General features: G+C 38.2%; 1 protein-coding gene across 12 annotated transcripts in view; it reads right to left on the bottom strand.

Moving 5' to 3' along the window:
* The window catches only part of LOC109075953 (ELKS/Rab6-interacting/CAST family member 1-like), a 191,814-nt gene that overhangs the window by 82,514 nt on the left and 90,358 nt on the right, over positions 1 to 18,942 (bottom strand). For all 12 annotated transcript variants that reach the window (XM_042738654.1, XM_042738660.1, XM_042738706.1 and 9 more), the window contains one exon: positions 11,977 to 12,137. In XM_042738654.1, coding sequence (XP_042594588.1) covers positions 11,977 to 12,137 — 161 coding nt within the window. The remainder of the gene's footprint in view (positions 1 to 11,976; positions 12,138 to 18,942) is intronic.

The raw sequence follows: 18,942 nt of genomic DNA, 5'->3' as shown, positions 1-18,942 counted from the left end.
CAGTGCTGTAAAATATTAATAACGCAATAAATTAATACTATTACATTAATATAAAATGTAAAATTCACTTATGTTTAAACAAATTTTCTTCTACAATTAAATAAAGTAGTTGTCTACTGACTACTGCACAGTTTCAAAGTCCACACTTTTCCTCCCAAGACAATAACTGGAACAGATAGATGATCTGATAATGACATCAGAAATTATTAAACTGCATCAGAATTGCTGAAGATGCAGATGAGAGGAGTTGTCTTGCCTTTTTCTGCTTTCTGTAGTGTTGTAAGAAGTGTTCTGTAGTGATGTATGCTGCAAGTGTGTATCGAGTGATGTTATTCTTCTCAGATTTCCCTCAATTCAGCACAAAGCTGCCTCCTTAGTGAAAGATTCATACAAGCATCAAATGGAGAAAAAGATGAATGCTGCTCGCAGAAAGAGGGTAACAAAGAAACACAAGACGGAACTTCTGCAAGCATGCAAAAAAATTTACGCAATGTTACTTTACAAAAGACTCACGTGGCATTACAGAGACAATGCACAATAGGAATTCAAAAGTTATTAAAGCTTGAGATGGCGGAAAAGCCTGTGATGTATCAGAAGTTTTCCTTCCTTGAACTACGTGCAGAGTCAGTCCATGTGCATCCCTAAAATACAGGACAGTATTCAGTAAGCCAAATCTCAACAAGACAAGACAATCCCCACTGGCGTGGGCCACTCATTGCTGCCCCTTTTTTGGCATCCGGGACATAAAGCAAAAGTAGGATTCTTTAGGGATGAGTGGATGGAAGCAGACCCCCAGTGCTGGTGAGGGGAATTTATCCCTTTCACCTTGAGATGGCAGGCAGCAGATTTAGGATGCTGTTCTGTGGGATGGGGGTCTGACATCGGGGAATAAATAAATAAGCAACGGAGTGTAAGACTGTCTGAAATGACTCGGAAAGCCCTCGCGTTTACTGTATGGAATGCATGAGTGTAAATCTCACACGCCCCGATTATTCCAACACACTTACGTATATAACATTATACTACATTCACCTATGCTGGACAAACAATGTCACAGCTATCAGATATGGACTAGGAGCTCTAGGAGCAGAGAGAATAATATTCACATTAAATTGATACTTACACTGCTAAAAATAAAAGTTCCTTATTGGCATTCATGGTTCTATGAAGGAACTTAATCTTTCCATTGCTTGCGCTATAGGTTCATAATAGGGAATAAAGGTTCTTCAGGATTAAGAACCATTGTCATTTATCTCAATGACCAGGAAAATGATGTTATGACATTATGAGATGTGATGTAAAATACAAATCACATGATGTACTGCAATATAACGAAAACGCCTGCTTTTGAATGACAATCAAAGCCTGAACGGTGCTTTTGAGAGTCAATGCAGTAATGGTATCTTCCAGCAGGCTAACTGGACCTGGCTAACCAGCCAAACCTTGACCCCTTGGGATGGGGCCCATGTGGGAACATACTGTACCACAGTTTAAGAATCACAGAGCTACAAACCTAGCATGAAATACGAAACAAAATTGCTACTATTGACCACCACCACAATTCATTCCTCCTCTCAGTATCGAATACTAAAGGCTTTCGTAATTCACAAGGAATTGCTTCCAAAATAACAACAGTATTGATGTCAACACCGCACAATGAAACGACAGGAGACTAGTTTGGCGGCTATCCTTTTACACAGGTACAACAGGCCTCTTTCAGCTGAGCAACATCTGTCTCCGTCTCGCACAGTTTAGAAACCCGAGGAGCCCAGCAAACATGAGAGAGAATTAATTCATTTTCCATTTTGATACATTACCCTTTCGATTAGGGCTACGAGTCCCGAATCGCGATGGAGATTCATTCACTGCTGCACTTCGATTAATGTGAGGTCACAGCGGGCTCCCAGTTTTCCATCAAAAACAACCTAATATTGACGCCACTGTGGAGGGAAAATTATCCTCCGGTTGCAAATCAGAGGAAACTTATAAAAGCCGCCACCGGGGTCTGTTAACATGAGCTTGCTGAGAGATTTATTTAGCTGTATTTAGATCAAGTACAATAATCGTAAATGAGGGACAGATTAACATGCATATCAGCCGTGCCATGGACAATGATCCCGTTGCTAACCAAGCGAAATAAAAACAGAGAGAGGGGAGAAAAAAGAAAAAAAAAAATAGTCGCTCATTTGTAAAATCTATTTTCCCTTTTTGTAAATCAGACATTTCTGAGAAATCCAGAGGGCTCTTGTCTCTCGTGTCACATGATAAAACGGCTGATATGTATTCCATTCTCTTTCCTGTGCACAGCTTAAGGCAAGCACAGGGGACCAGGAAGTGCTGCGGATTCAGCTCGTTTTAAAATCCCGCCGTGATTTCAGGCCGTGAGTCAAAGCACGTCTCAATTCACAGGACTGTCGATCTGCAGAAGTATTGGGCGGTGACGGCTCGACGTCTAGCAAATCTCAACTGGTTGATTGATTATTACATCACCAAATGTAAACTACCATATTGCCCAGCTCTAACCTGCTAAATGTGGAATTCTACTGTACTGTACTGTAATTTACCGTAAAGCTGCTCTGAAACATTTTGAATTGTGAAAAGTGCTAAATAAATAAAACTGACTTTAAAGTAAAACTCTGACACCGCACCAAAAACCAGATTCTGAAATTCTCAAGAGGTTCAGAATACAGTATTCAAAACACAAGCTTCACGGTAATTATGATTCAGTCAAATATCGTAAAGCACATAAGTTTTAAGCGTTTGATCTGTTAAAGCAGTTATAGTATGGTTATTTGAACTCCAGAGGGTTCATGGGGGGAAAAAAGAAACAGGTTGACTGGGAATGTTGAATGTCCTCCGCTGTTCCATCCACGATTCTTATCCAATATATACAGTGAAAGAAAGACACAGAGAGCCTATAATGTATGAACTCGGGTGCCAAACAACCACTCACTCCACAGTTAATTCATCTGATGTATGGCAGAATGACAGGATGTGTATAAATTGGTGGATAAAGAAATAGCCTCAGCAGCTACATTTATGCAAAGAAACGGCTTCAACCACAAACCCGAACAAAAATGAGAGTTACTACAATAGCAAACGTGTGAGAGAAACATATGGTTCAGACATAAATTCACAGGGTGTGCACGGAGGTCCTTTGGCCGCCATCCACTCCTCCGTGTTGTGTTTGGCCTGAGGAGCAGCGTTCACTCCATTTCCCTCTCTGCCCAGAAGTTGGCAGCTCTCCTCAGTTTCATCCCTCTTTCATCTTATCAAGCACCTGCCATCAACACGAGGCCATAATGCTCCACAACACCCCTCTCTTCATTCCCTCGCTCTTCCTGGCATCTCTTCGCTCCCGTTTCCGACTGTTTAATTATGCTGTCCCAACCTGTCACCTTGAGCAACATCCCCCCCTGGGCAGCAGCCTGCAGACCACCGTGCCAAAGCAAACTGCCTCAGGAGCAGGTGTGTGTGGACAGGAGGCGCAAGCCAGAAAAACAGCTCACAGTATGTACGGTGTGTGTATATCAGTGGTTGAGTATTTTTCAGCTATAAATAAAGAGAGTAAATGAGCTCTTGGACATTGACACAGCTTGCCTTGATAACATGCCACCTATAACAAGTTTGGCTATCCACTAATAACATATCTGAAAAGAAAAAAAAAAACAACAACACAAAAATAAAACTCTGTCAAGGTGCTGGAGCTGTGAACCTCATGTCTGAGTGCCGTTTTCCTAACAAACAGCAGGGGAAGCTCAGCACATGTCCAAAATTATAACAGAGCATGCTCCAGGTTAAAAATAGATTTGACTCATCACTTCAGGCTACTGGGATGGTATCCTACCACAGAAAAAAAGGAGATGAAAGCTTTTTAAATTTGGATATGGCAATTTTACTTACTGAAAAAAAAAATTATATAAAAGAGCAAAAAAACTCACTAGCTAAAATTTCTCCAGTACATATAGAAGCCCATTTTTTTCTACATTTAAGACATTTGAAAATGTTACTATATAGAATGACAGAAAAACACAGAGGATGACAGGCTGAAAGAACATTAGAACAAATGAATGACAGAACCAAGGATAGATAGAGACACAGACAGACAGACAGCTCAGCCAGTGCCCATTCTGAGAGTACAGTTGAGCCGGTCAATGATTTATTTGCGGACAGGAGCTGCCAGCATGAGCTCCTCGCTTTACATCAGCACTGATAAGACGTATGGATATATGCATCCCTGAGTCGCGACCTTGAGCATTCCCAAGTCGTCAGAGTGGAGTAGAAGCGGAGGAGTATGCGAACGTTTGCATTTGAGAAATACATTTTTCAGCCCTCCCTTTCAGTGATAGCAGAGGCTATGCTGTAACGTCACTTTCTCCATTTGACCTCTGTTTTTTTCCCTTCAAAGTTGTCGTTGTGAGTTTTCCAGTTCACCCTTTCAATTTCAGAGCATGATTTATAGGGTACTGCTAAAACCTCGACAGGGTTAGGATGGAAAAGCCAAACACTTAGATGAGTTAAAGTCCTTGTACGCTCCGATATACAAGTTCACATAAACTATAGCTAATCCATTACAGATTATCCTCTGAGAATATCTATGCGTAAAAGAAGTCTGCGTGTTTTTCTGAAAAACTGGAATAAATAAACAACACATCTGGAGTGACAGAGGTGTAAATTAACACCTCCAAAACTGTCCTCAGATGTGGCGTAATGCTGAGACCATCCTAAGAATCTCTATGGTGGTGGAGAGAATCAGCCATGGCTGTTAGCGCGAGGATGTTGGTGATTTAAGTGCAGCCTTGGTTCTCAGTCAGACAGCAGGAGATCCCCGTAGAGAACAACTTAATTTATTCCTGCCAAACCAAACGCTGACTTGAGGCACAAGAGTCTCATGAGCAGCCTTCTACTACAGTGCAGAGTACACATGCAGTGTATGAATCAACCTCAATCTCACCCTGAATCTTACTTGGAACGTACTTGTATGAATTATGAGAAATTATTTCTGACTCGTGCTCATGTCTTTCCAAACCGATATGACAAGGTGTTAGGTGAATGTCCCAGGTGCTCATTTTAAAACAAGAACAACAACAACAAAAATGGAGACAAGATCCAAAAAGCACCATAAAGGTGCAATATAAATAGTCTGTAAAATTTATATTACTATTTACCAAGTCCTTTGAATCCATAAAATAGCCTTGAGTGAAGAATTTAAAAGGTTATTCAACGAAAATTGAATTTGCATTTCCAAAAATTCGCAACCGATTATGACTAATTAATAATTAAGAGATGCGACAACAATGGTGTCTGCCATCATTCTGAGATGAATGAACATGAACATCACAAAAGGAAACTTTAAAAACATTAATTTCTATACACTCTCAGAATAAAAGGGCAAAAAAAAAGAACCTTTAGGGATACAACAGCTTGTGACTACTGTATGTTACCCTAACAATACACTAAAAGGGACTTCTTTGAACCTTATTTACCCCTAAAATGTACTAAGGTACTTGTATTTACTTTTTAGGGGTAGATAAGCTACAAACTTTATTAGCTGGTTCAGGTTTAATATGGGCTGGAGCTAATCTTTGCTGGAAGGAGTCCCTATAGGAGAAGGAATGGACACATTTGCCATAAAGGCACAGTTTCGCAATTTATTTCTGACAGTGATGGTGCTTCTGTCTTTAGACTGCCTTATCATAGAAACAAACACAATAAATGAAAAGTTGCACAATTTTGGCAAAAAGTACCACGTTTACGGTGCTTTTGTGTCTTTTTGAAGCCTAAAAACCTCCCAAAGACCCTATTTATTGTAGTTGCAAGGAAAACAGAAACTAGCACAATTCTGCATATATAAATATAAATATAAATATATAAATATAAATATATATATATATATACATATACATATATATATATATTTTTTTATTATATATATATATATATATATCTATTATGTTGGGATGTTGGGATTTTTTTTTTTTTTTCTTTTTAAGGTTAGCTGTGGTTGCTACTAAGGCAAGCCTAGCTAAAGATAAAGTCTCCAGTGCCTTTTAAGGTTGCAATTTCCATTTCTGCAGGACAAGAGAACTGCCCTATCACTGCTGGTTTAACAACAAATGATTAAGCCACTCTTAATGTGATGTAATGATAATGGATCCAGCAGAAGACCCCAGAGCAGCGAGCAATGTTTGATGTGATCTGTCTCGCCTTACAGTGGTACCACTGGTGCACTGTTATCTTTAAGAACCCTTGACATTTACAGAGACGTTACATGCCTCTTTGTGCTTTCCTGACATTTTGCTGGATTATGGCTCTCGGGTACATGAGCGACGGGGTCGAGATGGGGAGGGCCGAGGCCATTATACACTGTTTAAAGTCTAATCGCTGCAGGGCCTGCTTGGCCTCTCACACACGTCCAGCCTCATTGGCTCCATGCTGTAATAATCCGTGTTCACATGCTCGCTAAGATCTCCAGGCCAGGGCTTCATGGCCCCTGACTGCTCCAGCCTTCTTAGAAAGAGATCATGTCAGATTCTCTCTCTCTTGCCACCCAGATACCGTAGACAAATCCACCCCAGCCCCCCTAAGAACGTTACATCAAGGCTGCCAAGATCGGCTTGCCTGGGAGAGTTAAATCCACTGTGTTATTACACCCATTATGGCAACTAAATCATACCTCCCACTAAACTTAGCATTTTGTTTGTTAACAAAAGCATCGTTCAGTACAAGAAGGTAGCATTCACAGATTACAAATCTACAAAGGCAAAGAACATTTGGACTTGGTGATTGACATCTTAAAACAATAAAAACAGGGCAGTGGGAAAAATAAAATCTTTCAAAATTTGGACTTGGTGATTGACATCTTAAAACAATAAAAACAGGGCAGTGGGAAAAATAAAATCTTTCAAACATTTTTCCCCATCTCCCTTTTTTGCTTTGTTCAGTCTAAGTGAACCAAACAAAATCCCTTTAAGCCACACAACAGAATCTGAATCAGTTGTGTGAACATGATAAAACATTTTTGGGTTGAATTGTGGTTGGGTTTCATGCTGGACCTCCGCAGGTTTGTTTTCTAAAGCATTCATCCCTTTAATAAGCAGACTGTTCTGCTCCGCTTCTCGAAACCAGGGTGCTATTAGCAGCTTCACCCACCCTACGAACAGAAACTTTGTGGGCAGACGATAACCTTGCCATCACCCTGTGTCAATTTAAACACCTTCGAACATACTCCTCACATACCTGCGCTTATGCTCAAACCTTATAATTGGACTCCCACTGGAGATGAAAAGCTCCAGCCGTGGCATGATGAGTGGGGAGTTGTTAGGAATTTTTTTTTAAAGTGATATTGATCTACTACAGCAAGGACAAGCAGCAAACCGCTGCAGGTTTAGCAAGAGTCCACAGACCGCACACAAACCTTTACACAAAACTGAATAGCACTTTCTTACTCTGGCAAACTCTAATCTGATTGGCTGACTTAATGCAACTTCCGTGATTAAGGGTTATAAGCTGAAACAAAACAGCGATTTTGAAGTTGAAAAAATCACTGGATTTTCTAAAGTTTTTTAGGCTAGTAGCATCAAATCTAGTTTCACCTAAGACACTTAATAAATATTTTTGAATGGCATATAAACTTCATTGTACTGTTTTATGTCTGTGAAATAATAACTGCTATGCCTTTATTTAAATGAATACTTTTCACCACTGTCTATTATCGTGGTATAATTTCAGATAAACCCGCTCTGAAAGGCAGCGTTGTTTGCCGTTAAGAAATCAATTGTCTTCTGAATTCCTGTTCAATTCTAAAGTTTGCATTAAGGAATCAAACAAGATGTACAACTGCAACCTGAATTCCATTATGAACTAAAACTAATTTTTAACTAAAACGACAGCTTGACAGTCGTTTGAAAATTGACGAACAACAGGTAGAATAATATAATGTTACACAGAATGAGAAAAGTAAACTCCACTTTCAAATCCAACTTTCTGTGTGTTGTGGCCAATTCAGCTTAAATTCAGACTCCAACTGGCTTTGCTCTTTACATGTTGATCACATGGTTTCTTCCTGCATAAGTGGATGGGGTCTAATCATGTGGACCAGACCTTTGCAAAACTAAGCAAGAGCTTGACCCAAGTTAAGAATCACACAGGTGGTGACAGCTCTTTTCAAATCCTAAAAAAATGGACAAGTGGCTTAACGCCTTCAAGCGAACATCTGAGGAGGGCCTCTTCGTCAAGATCAACCCCTCCATCATCATCCACCTCTCAGACGGCCTCTCCAAAATCTCCAGCACTACCAAACAACAGCAGAAAGAAAGTTAAACATTTGTTCAAAGGGAGACGACTGATGTCTGCCTTGCGGTCGCACTTTACTGAGCTGAGAAAACCTGAGCAAACCACATAAAATGGAGGAACGCTGGGATATCACCATATCTCATATCCAGCAGTTCAGGGGCATCTAAACTGTGCTAAATGGAGAGGAAACATGAGGATGGGATGGTGTGCTGGAGATCTCATTACCGCCTCAAACCCATCGCTCTAAATACTTAGCTCATTCCACAAAACAAGCCCGAATGCAAGTACCACACTGCATATAGCACAGTTACGTTCATAAACCTTGGCGCCAGCACTGCTTGAATCCACCTCTATGCATCATCAAAGAACCCCATTGACAGTCCATTTGGATTTTAATTGAGATCTGAATAATGACCTCATTGTGGTCTTCATTTGCCTTAGTGGTTGACAGTAGATTTTAATTCATAACTAATGAGCTATTTGTTGTCTAAACTGTAAAAAAAAAAAGCCCTCAGAGGTCGCATTTCATACATTTTATCCAAATAAAGATGAATTCCCTAATTTTTCATTTGTGTATTTTCAAATATGGTGTGTGAAGATGCATCATTCTAGATTTGTCATTCCAACAACAAACACCACTGTTCTTATGCACTATTTTTCTAATCAAATATCATTTGCACTTTCACATTTTAAAATTTCCTCAGTTTTTCCAATTCAATTTGTGCAAATTCAAATGGCATATTCTGCATATCATAATATAGATAATTTTCTTATGTTTTTTTCATAAATTTTTGAGCCTGACAGGCCTTCGGTGACTATATGCGTTCATTGTTATGAAAAAAAGCAGCATGAACATTCTGCTAAACATCTGTTTTTGTGTTCCACAAAAAAAACAGAGGGAACAGAGTTTAGGAAGAGTGTTTTTTTAGATGCTGAGAATGGAGAACCAGCCCAAAGGGTCGATGTCTCCACACAGCTGACCTTAAACTGTGCGGTAGGAAGTTCAGCCTGAGGAAATAAATAAATAAATAAAAAGTCTCTGACCTCTGCGTCTGCTATTTTGTGTTTTTCCTTCAAAATTTTAATCAGTGGTCCAGTTGATTGTCTGATGCCAGCCAGCAGGGCCCCTTCAACAGCGTGTGTCTACTTTCTCCGGCCCCAACCGCATTACGTTCATCGCCAAAACTGATTGAAGACCACCCTCTCCCTTCAATCCCTATCAGAGACTTATTTTCACTCAAATACAAGATTTTTTTGTAAATGTGTGTTTAGTAAGAGGCCGGTGGATGTACATAGAGCTCCCCGTCTCAGATGAGCTGACCTTCTGCTTTCAACAACCAAATTTAGATGCAATGGGGCCCTGCTCTCCTTCTCTTTCATATTAAGTGGCAAAATGATCTTTATGGGAATCAGCATGCAGCATTAACTCAAACACATTACACCTAGATAAAGACTCCCATCATCTCTCAGCTTTCTCTTTATCTTCTTTCAATGCTAGAATCCATCATAACTCAAGCATGCAGGCACTTGAGAGTATGCCTCTGAGAATATGGCTGACAATCAAATCACCACGCCAATTTGGAAAACACAGAGAGTCCTTGAAACTCCAATTCTGACTCATTTTTCTGCAACCACGACTATTATTTTGAGCTCACTTGATATTCAATCTAAAACAATAGTCTTGTGAGGTCAGTATATACAGTAGAGGATGTTAAAGAGGCAGAAAAATAATGTCAGAGCCCATGATGGAAAAATAACCTTTTACAAAAACTTTTAAGAGCCACTTTTTGTCCATTCACTGTTTTATCTCTCCAAATTACCTTCAACTGGGGGATATATGCAGTTCATTACATGCCATTCAATTAATTTTAAATATTTTTGGTAACACTTTACAATAAAGTTTTCTTAAATATCGATATGAATTAAATATCATAAATTAACAAAGAACAATATTTTATAATATTTATTAACGTTAATTTCAATAGCTACATTTTATTTTTCTAAATAAAAAGAAAAAACATTTCACTTCATGCTTTCATTTTCATTTTTAAAACACTTCAACAACTTAAATTAACATTTACGTATTAAGAAAGAACATGAATTAATAAACATTTAATTTTTTATTTAATATTTTTATTACATTTATTGTAAAGTGCAACCAAATTTTAAATTGATAAATTGAAGGCATAACCAGAGTTAGAGTTGAGTTTACACAGCTCTCTTTTAAATGGAATGTTAGTGTCAAATGTAATGATATATTTCTTCAAAAACTGAATACAAGATATTGGGAGAAATTCCAGCATGGAACTTGTACAAACTCTATAAGGCAGAAGACAAGGTCTTTTCTCCAGGACACCAAACCCATCTCAGTGGAGCCACATTCATTTGACAGCAAGAGGGCCTCCTTTCTGCAACTCAGACTGCAGGGATCCTTCACTGAATCCTGAATCAACTATGGTATGGAGACCTTCGACCTCCTATATTCCTCTAGTACACATCTTTATCTAGAGTCAGGAAGTGCTCAAAGCACTAAAGCAGTAGAGGCACTGATAAGAAAAAGACTGAAAGAGAGAGTGAGAAATGACAAGGGAGAGTTCAGTGAATGCTGTGGGAGAAAAGCGAGAGAGCGAGGGGTTCTTAGATTCTGCTGAAGTGATCTGTTAGAGAGATGAATCTGTAGAAGCTCAGAGGAGGATGAGGAAAAGCCTGAAATAAAGAAGCACTCAAAAAGCCATTCAGCCTCCCAAGAGCACACGGTCTCTCGAGGCCTCTGGCCTACCTGCTGCATTAGGAAAAAATCATGCCTGTATGCATGGAGCATGGACCATGGACCAGGGGTTTTCAAACTGGGATCAGAAGACCCCTAGGGGAGTAAAAATGTAAAAAAATAAGTAAGTAAATAATTAAATTATATCTATTATAAAAACCATTTGAAAATTACTTGAAATACAATATAAAACAACTTTATTTTAGCTAGTTGCCAAGGCAACATTTCTTATTTTTATTTAGCTTATCTTGATATACTACAATAACTAAAATGAACAACAAATTTAAAAAAAAAACTACAAAACACTTAACTGCTACAAAAGGACAAAAGAACACATCAAAATGACTAAATCTTTAATAAAAATTTAAATAAAAACAGAAAATATAAAAATAAAATGTAATTTAAAATATGAATGAAAACTATAATAGTATGCAGAATGTGAACTGTGCACATTATTAAATAATGCACAATGTTTCACACATTATTTTTTTAAAATAGAATGGAACAAAGTGCGAAAAAAAGGAAACAAATTAAATTAAATTAAATAAATAAAAAATTGTTTGGGTCCAATGCATCAAAACATTTGAAAACCCCTGACCTAGACCACAAAATCCTTCTAAAACTGATTTTGTTGGATATTTTTTCTACTGTACTTTCAAGATTAAAATATGAGAATGGCCTCTGTTATGATTGGCTAACCCCTCTGCAAGTAAAATTAGTAACAATGTCCACGCCAAGTTAAAATATGGCTGCGTTGGTAATGATGGAATATCTCTACATACTCCTTTCAAAAGAGCAAGAAAATGCTGTTTATCATAATATATCCCTTTAAAACGAGCATCAATAGTTCTTTAAGACGGCAGTGACTGCTACATCAGACCAAAAGGGGTGAAGGACAGGCATAAAGGTCTTACTTCATTTCCAGCACTTCCTCCAGGTGCTTTCTGCGCTCTGCCCTCAGTGTGGTCAGGTGAGCCTCCTTCTCCGCCAGGGACTGCTGGGTGGACGACAGCTTGGCCTTCATGGACTCCAACTCTTGCTTCACCTTTTCCATGGCGGCCAACAGCTCTGCCATCTGTGCATGCAAACACACACACAAATAAACATGTTTGTGCTGATGAACAACAAAAAAGCATTAGGACAAAACCATAATCCCAATGAAACATGTCGGATGAGACAGAATGCAAACAAATATGTTGAGTGAACACACAGCAGGCCAAGAGTGAAGCTCACAGGGACACAAATGGATTTGTGCACAGAAAATTAGATGGACGAAATGAGTGTCCAATGCAAAAATAGTAAAGAGATTCATATAATAGAGAAAGAAAGGGTGAAAACAAGACCAGTGTGTGAGTGTGTAAGAGTGTGTTACTCCAGTTATATTAACTACATAACTTCGTGATGAGGTTTGTCATACATCACATCCCCAGAGTTATTTCGCTCCGGTTTGTTTTTGAAAAGGTGGATGTTCTCCATTCCTTACTGTGATTTTTCATTCTTCCTCTCCCTCCGTTTCCACACAATGTTTATAACTCGGAGTAACAGGAGCGAGTGAATGAGGAGGATAAATCAAATGGTGTGGCAGGTTTATGTATTCCATGGAAGGCAAGGTTTAGCGACTTGGCTCAAAGCGGTTCTCACAGCCTCCTCGACTGCTTGCGGTTCACCCGGGTCTCGCTGAAATCACTGTGCTCGCAGGAAACTGCGTAGGCCTCAGGCAGAGATCTGTGCAGTCTCCTTCATCTGTTCTTGGTGTTTATCCATCCTTCCCTGCTCTGTGTTTCATCAGCTTTTGTTCCATCCATACTAGACACTTCTACATAGATTCAAATCCAAAAATATTCACTTAAAATTCCTTTCAAGCTTCACAAAAGATGCAAAATGAAGTGGTTCATATGGCTTGTGTGCTCGAGAACTCGAGAACCAGATTAGTCCGATTGGTCTTGAACGAATCATGCGGACCAGTTTTGTGAACAGGATTAACGGATTCATTGAAAAGATCAATCAGAAATCTGGGAAGCTTAGTCAGTGAGTTGAACTCAAAAACCAGATCAGTGTGATTCACAAATGAATCATTCAGATCAATTTTGTTAAAAGGATCAACCAAAAGAGTGATTCATTTGCAAATTGCGCAGTGTAGTCAGTGAGTTGAACTCGAGAACCAGACCTGTGTGATTCATGAATGAATCATTCTGACCAGTTTTGTGAACAGGATTAACTGATTCATTGAAAGATCATCAGAAGTTTTATGAGATCATCAGTTTTGTGAAGAGGATGAACCAAGAGAGTGACTCATTCGCAAATTGCGCAGTAAAGTCAGTGAGCTGAATTTGAGAACTGGATCAGTCTGATTCATGAAAGGATCATTCAAATCAGTTTTGTGAACAGGATCAAATGACTGATTAAAAAGAACGGACTCCAAATTCATTCACAAATCAGACATCACTACTTCTTTTATGAACATGTCAAGGTGTGCAATAGCAGAGATTTTCTGTGAATAATTACTTCAATTCTAGTTGTATATCTTCAAAGAAGTAGGGATAGAACACACAAGTCCTGCAGATTTGGAATGACAAGAGGCTGAGTAAATAATGATTTTTTAGTTGTTTTTTTTTATGGGGTAAACTATTCCTTAAATACATTCATTCTTGAGACGTTTGCAGAGTTTCATTGCACTGACACCCAACACTGTCCAAAGACATGATTATAGGTTTTCTTATGATCTGTGAGCACTAGAAATGTTTTTCAGCAGAACAGCTGGAGGCAATAAACAGAAACAGGGATTAAGCTGTGATAAGATAATACCCTTTGAAAAAGAAATATAACAGAACTATATTTGTGTGTGAGCACATGCTCTCAGCAGTGCTGCCCTCTGGTGGCCGGAGGTATTGCAGGATGTGGTAGAGCGTTCAATCCAGCTGTCATAATAAGTCATCTGCTTAATGTACTACACCCAAGCCAAGCCTAGTGAACAAGCTACCAAAAACATGCTCAGTCAAATTTACTGCCATCTGCTTTCCTGTCCCGCTCTCATATGCTCTCCTTTGTCATCTCAAAGTATACCAAACTCACACAGGACAACAGAACGCGACTAATACCTGAGGATGATGGTGCCTCCCTTAGGCACACGAAATCCACCGGCAAATTCCACTTGACAGGGTCAGGTAAGTGAGGGCTCACTGGAATGGCTTATGTTAAGATGTAATGCATGTCAAATTTAAAAATAAGGAAGAGGAAATCATTATTCACGTAGAGACAGGCCAGGCTAGCATTTCTTTGACTCAAATGGAGAGCACAGATCACATCTTAGAAGAATGAAACTGGGGAGAGTCTGAGTGGACATAAAAGACTGTAATATTTTTCACAGATGCAACGAAAAAACCTGCATGCCTATTTTCCCTCTCGGGGATAAAGTGAGATAGAATCGAGACTGCATGCCTCAGGCCCCACAGTATAAGCAGAGGGAAATATTTAAATGCAGGCAGCATCGGTTTCACTGCCTGTGGCAACCCTGGGGTGAGGGCGGGGCAACAGCAGCCAATGAGAGGTGAGGAGAGGGGGATGGAATGGAACCGTGAGAACTTTGGTGCATTTTTATTCAACAGCACACAAAAATCTCTACGAAATCTCCCACTGTTGTGTAACCACACGTACACATACACAGCGACGACTGAGCGGTTAACTAATCAGTCCAGGATGTGTGCGAGCCGATATGGTGTCACCGTGCCTGGAGGGGAGATATGTGAACTGACTCCATCCTCAGCGACCAAACATCATCTGGAACGAATGGATTCGAATGAATTTACAGTGTGCTCAGTCAGTTTTACTGTAAAAGTATTTAGCAAGTGCCGCCTGGAGCCAAATTCTCAAAGCCGTTGAGTTAAGTCATTCATTAGGAGATAATTTACAGATTTTAAAAGTCTGACTAACGGCCCAGCAGAACGATGGAAAGTTAAACTTCTCAAACAAACTCAAACATTTGTACAGCCAACATAAGAAATCATGGAAATTGCAGTTCCTAGTACTCTAGCGTGTGGAATCAAAAATTGGTTCTTATTAACCAATGGCCCCTTTAAAAAAAAAAAAATAATAATAATAATAAAAAAAATAAAAATATATATATATATCAAATGATTTTCATTACATCCAGTGCTATAGCCTCCTTCTTCCATTAATGCTGCAATGCTATGAATGAATACAGTACTTAATAAATATATAAACTGCTATTGAAGTCATAAATGATTAAAAAATATTTAATTTATATATATTTAATACATGTAAAATATTTAAGCTAATAAATAAGTTATTAAAAAAATTCTAACCAATAATACAATACAACAGAATAATTTCAAATTCAATTCAAGTTTATTTTCATAGTGCCTTTCAAAATAAATATTCAAAATAAATATGAACCACAAAAAATGCAATTATTTTTATAATATATTTTACTCAGACCCCCTTGCAGCTCTTAAGGGTGTTCATGGACGAGAGCTTAAAAAACTCTGAATCCGTAAATGATTTAGAACAATTAAGGTGTTTATATATATATATATATATATATATATATATATATATATATATATATATATATATATATATATATATATATATATATATAAAACAAATTCTAAAATAATTATTAATGAAATTAAGGAACTAAAAATTTAGTGGAATCAGAAATTCCTTTCATGTAATATATATATATATATATATATATATATATATATATATATATATATATATATATATATATATATATATATATATATATAATATATATATATATATATATAATATATATAAAAGCAGAAAGATTAAAAACCAATGCAAATATGACTTGCTCATGTTATTGCCTTCTCTGATGGAGGAATGGATGGCAGTTCATGTGTGTGTGTTGGATGGTGTGTGTGTGTGTGTGTGTATGAAGGTGGCATGCAGTGCTTGTTTTCTCAGGGGAGTACAAACTAACCTCAGATGTTAGTAAAGTCGTAAAAAAACGCTGCAGTGAATTATGACACCTCGGGTGTGAGAAATTGAGCTCTTCACTGGGTGATGATAACACCACTTCCTGTCTCACACTGGGAATGTGAACCAGAAAGGCAGGAGGAGTACAGATCAAAGCGTTTGAGATGCACGTTCTTTAACTGATCTTCACAGTCCAGCTTCAGCCTCTGCAAGTGTTTTTACGACTTGGAGTAATTGCTCACATCAGTTGTGACGTACCGTCTATGGAACTGATAACAGTGATTTTCTCCTTTTCGGTTTAATTTAAGGCCGAACTGCTCAAAACCGGTGTCAGAAACAGGCCTTGGGGAAAGGAAGAGGATCTGTCAGTGATCAAGGAGAAGAGTGATAAAAAGAACAGGAAAAGAGGAAAAAAAAGAAAGACTGAAGCAGGGTCAGAGGGGCTGAAACAGATGCCTCTTCAGATGAGGGAAGGCACGTGGAAATACGCAAAGAATGAAGCAGTGCACTGTATACTTGCCTTTTTGTGCTACAAGAGAGAAAGAAAAACAGAAATAGGTAAAATGCAATGCACCAAAAAGAAATATCAGCAAAAAAAAAAAAAAAAAAAAAAAAAAAAAAAAAAAAAAAAAAAAAAAAATTGGTGCTCTAATTGGCTGAAAATGTCAATTTAATCATATAAAAGTACAAGAAAATATGGGAATATTATGTTAAAATGCCTGTAGAAAATAACCAATAAAATCTGCATGAAAATAATGAATGCAGCTTCTAAAAATTAACAATACTGAGTATATATGATGGCAACACCTTTATAATTTAATATAAACCACGGTACAGAGTAATTAGTCATATTCCAGTTATTGGTATTTCAAGATGCTTCAAAGGATACCAGGGTAAAAATAAAATAAAATAAAATAAAATAAAAGGCTCAGTAAAATCAATAATACCTGTGTAAGAAACAAAATAAAATAAAATAAAATAAAAAATTATAGTACAGTTAAGTTAATGATATTTTTAAACAAAATAAAAGTGAAAAAATGTATTACTATACCACGTCCAAAACAAAAACAAAATACCTTGCCTCACACCATGTGCTGTATAAATCATGGTACTGACTAATAGCCATATTTACATACCATGGTATTTGCACAGTACTTCATTGAATACCAAGGCATAAGAATCATGTAGTGTCCCCAAAAAAGAAACTCGAAAATGACACAAGATATTATCATGTTCTAAAAACATGGTAATATCACGGTGCTACTTTTGTAAGTGGAAGACCTCATATTGGTTTGTTATTGATGTGCACTGTGAAGTGATGAGATCACGGTGGGCGTTAGATCAGGGCCTTCTCTTCAGCTCGTGCCGAACTCAGAAGCTTCTAATCACCTCCTGTGAGAGCAATCCAGACTAACCCAGATGCTCAGAGCAGAAACATAACACTAATAAAAACTGCTTAATGCAGTAGCGTGCTGTTTTTCTCCTGCTCTCTCTCCCCTTCTCCTCATCCGTCTCTTCCTACTCTCTCCTCCCCGGCTGCCAAAAGAGCAGCCCCATCCTCAACGGTGAGCATAAAGCCAATTTCAACAAGCTGGTCTTTGGATCTTGCTGTGTTTTGGGTGCTGAGCTTTGTGTCTGGTTGGGAATATTAACAGAGGAGGGAGTTTTATTTCCCTCTAAAGTTTTATCATAAAAATCCAGGCTGTTTCTGACCATGGCTTTGAATACAAACTTGAGAAAGAGCAGCGGCAGCTGTAAGAGCTATTTATTCTTTGACTAATTTCCATGTCTGTTTTTGGCCTGTGCCGCTTGGAGACCTCAGGCTCTGCCATCACGCTGCCCCCTGCAGTATGGAGTGAGAACTGACCGAGAATCTGACTGACTGTTATTGACAGCATGTCTTGATCAGTTCAGGCAAAGAGCGAGTCTAAATGTGTCTAAATTTACACCTTTTTGAGAAAAATTCACTCAGAAATTGTCATTGCTCATGCATTTCGACTTAAATCTTAGCCTTTTTTCTCACACAAAGCTATGCCGACATCAGAAGACTATACAGCAAGTAAGTTTCATAGACCACTTTTATTATGCTTTTTTGGTGGTTTTTAGAGTTTGACATTCCCTATCCTCATTCATAGATTGGATTCATTCTATTGTATTGAAAAGAGCAGCTTGAACATTTGACTAAACATCTCCTTTTGTGATTTAAAAATAGAAAGTAAGTAAAATAGGTTTAAAGCAAATAAATGATGACCGAACATTGATTTTGGGGTGAACTACCTCTTAACTATCAGTATAACTACTGACCACATGTTTATATAACATGTAGCTAGAGTTACGTGCAGTGGTGAAACTCAGCTTCTCCCAGTGCAGAAACAGAATTGTGCTGGACGCACTACATAAAAGCTAAATCAAAACATAACATACTGATAGACAGACGCAAATGAGCATGACTTCCCAATATAATGGAAAGAAAGCAGGGGGAAAAGCATAAGAGAGGTCTTCCACATAAAATAATGATCTGATAGAGCTCATCTTCAGGGAACAGTCAATAAATTGCACTCTGTCAGTGGTGAAGCTTCCTATTTGGAAAAGTTTGGGTTGGATCAGGACCAAAAGCCACATTTGTCGAACACCCCCATCCAAATGAGAAAAAAAGGTCACTGAGATGCAGCGAAACTGATGAAAAGCACAAAACTCAAATCATTCCTTGTAAAAAGAGAGAAAACGTTAATCGTGCCATACCTTGAGCCACTTTAAGCCAGCGTGGCCGGAGTCATGCATTAGGTCATGAGAGCACTTTGCACAGGCAGTGAGCAATGGAGAAGAAATAGAGAAAAAGAGGGATTACAGAAAAAGAGGAAACAGAGACAGAACAGAGCAAAACAGAACAACAGTTTGAAACAAACCACACAAAA

The sequence above is a fragment of the Cyprinus carpio genome, chromosome A4 (assembly GCF_018340385.1).
Source record: "Cyprinus carpio isolate SPL01 chromosome A4, ASM1834038v1, whole genome shotgun sequence".
NCBI classification, from domain to species: Eukaryota; Metazoa; Chordata; class Actinopteri; order Cypriniformes; family Cyprinidae; genus Cyprinus; species Cyprinus carpio.
Note: the sequence above shows the minus strand (reverse complement) of the source record. Positions and strands in the feature narration are given on the sequence as shown.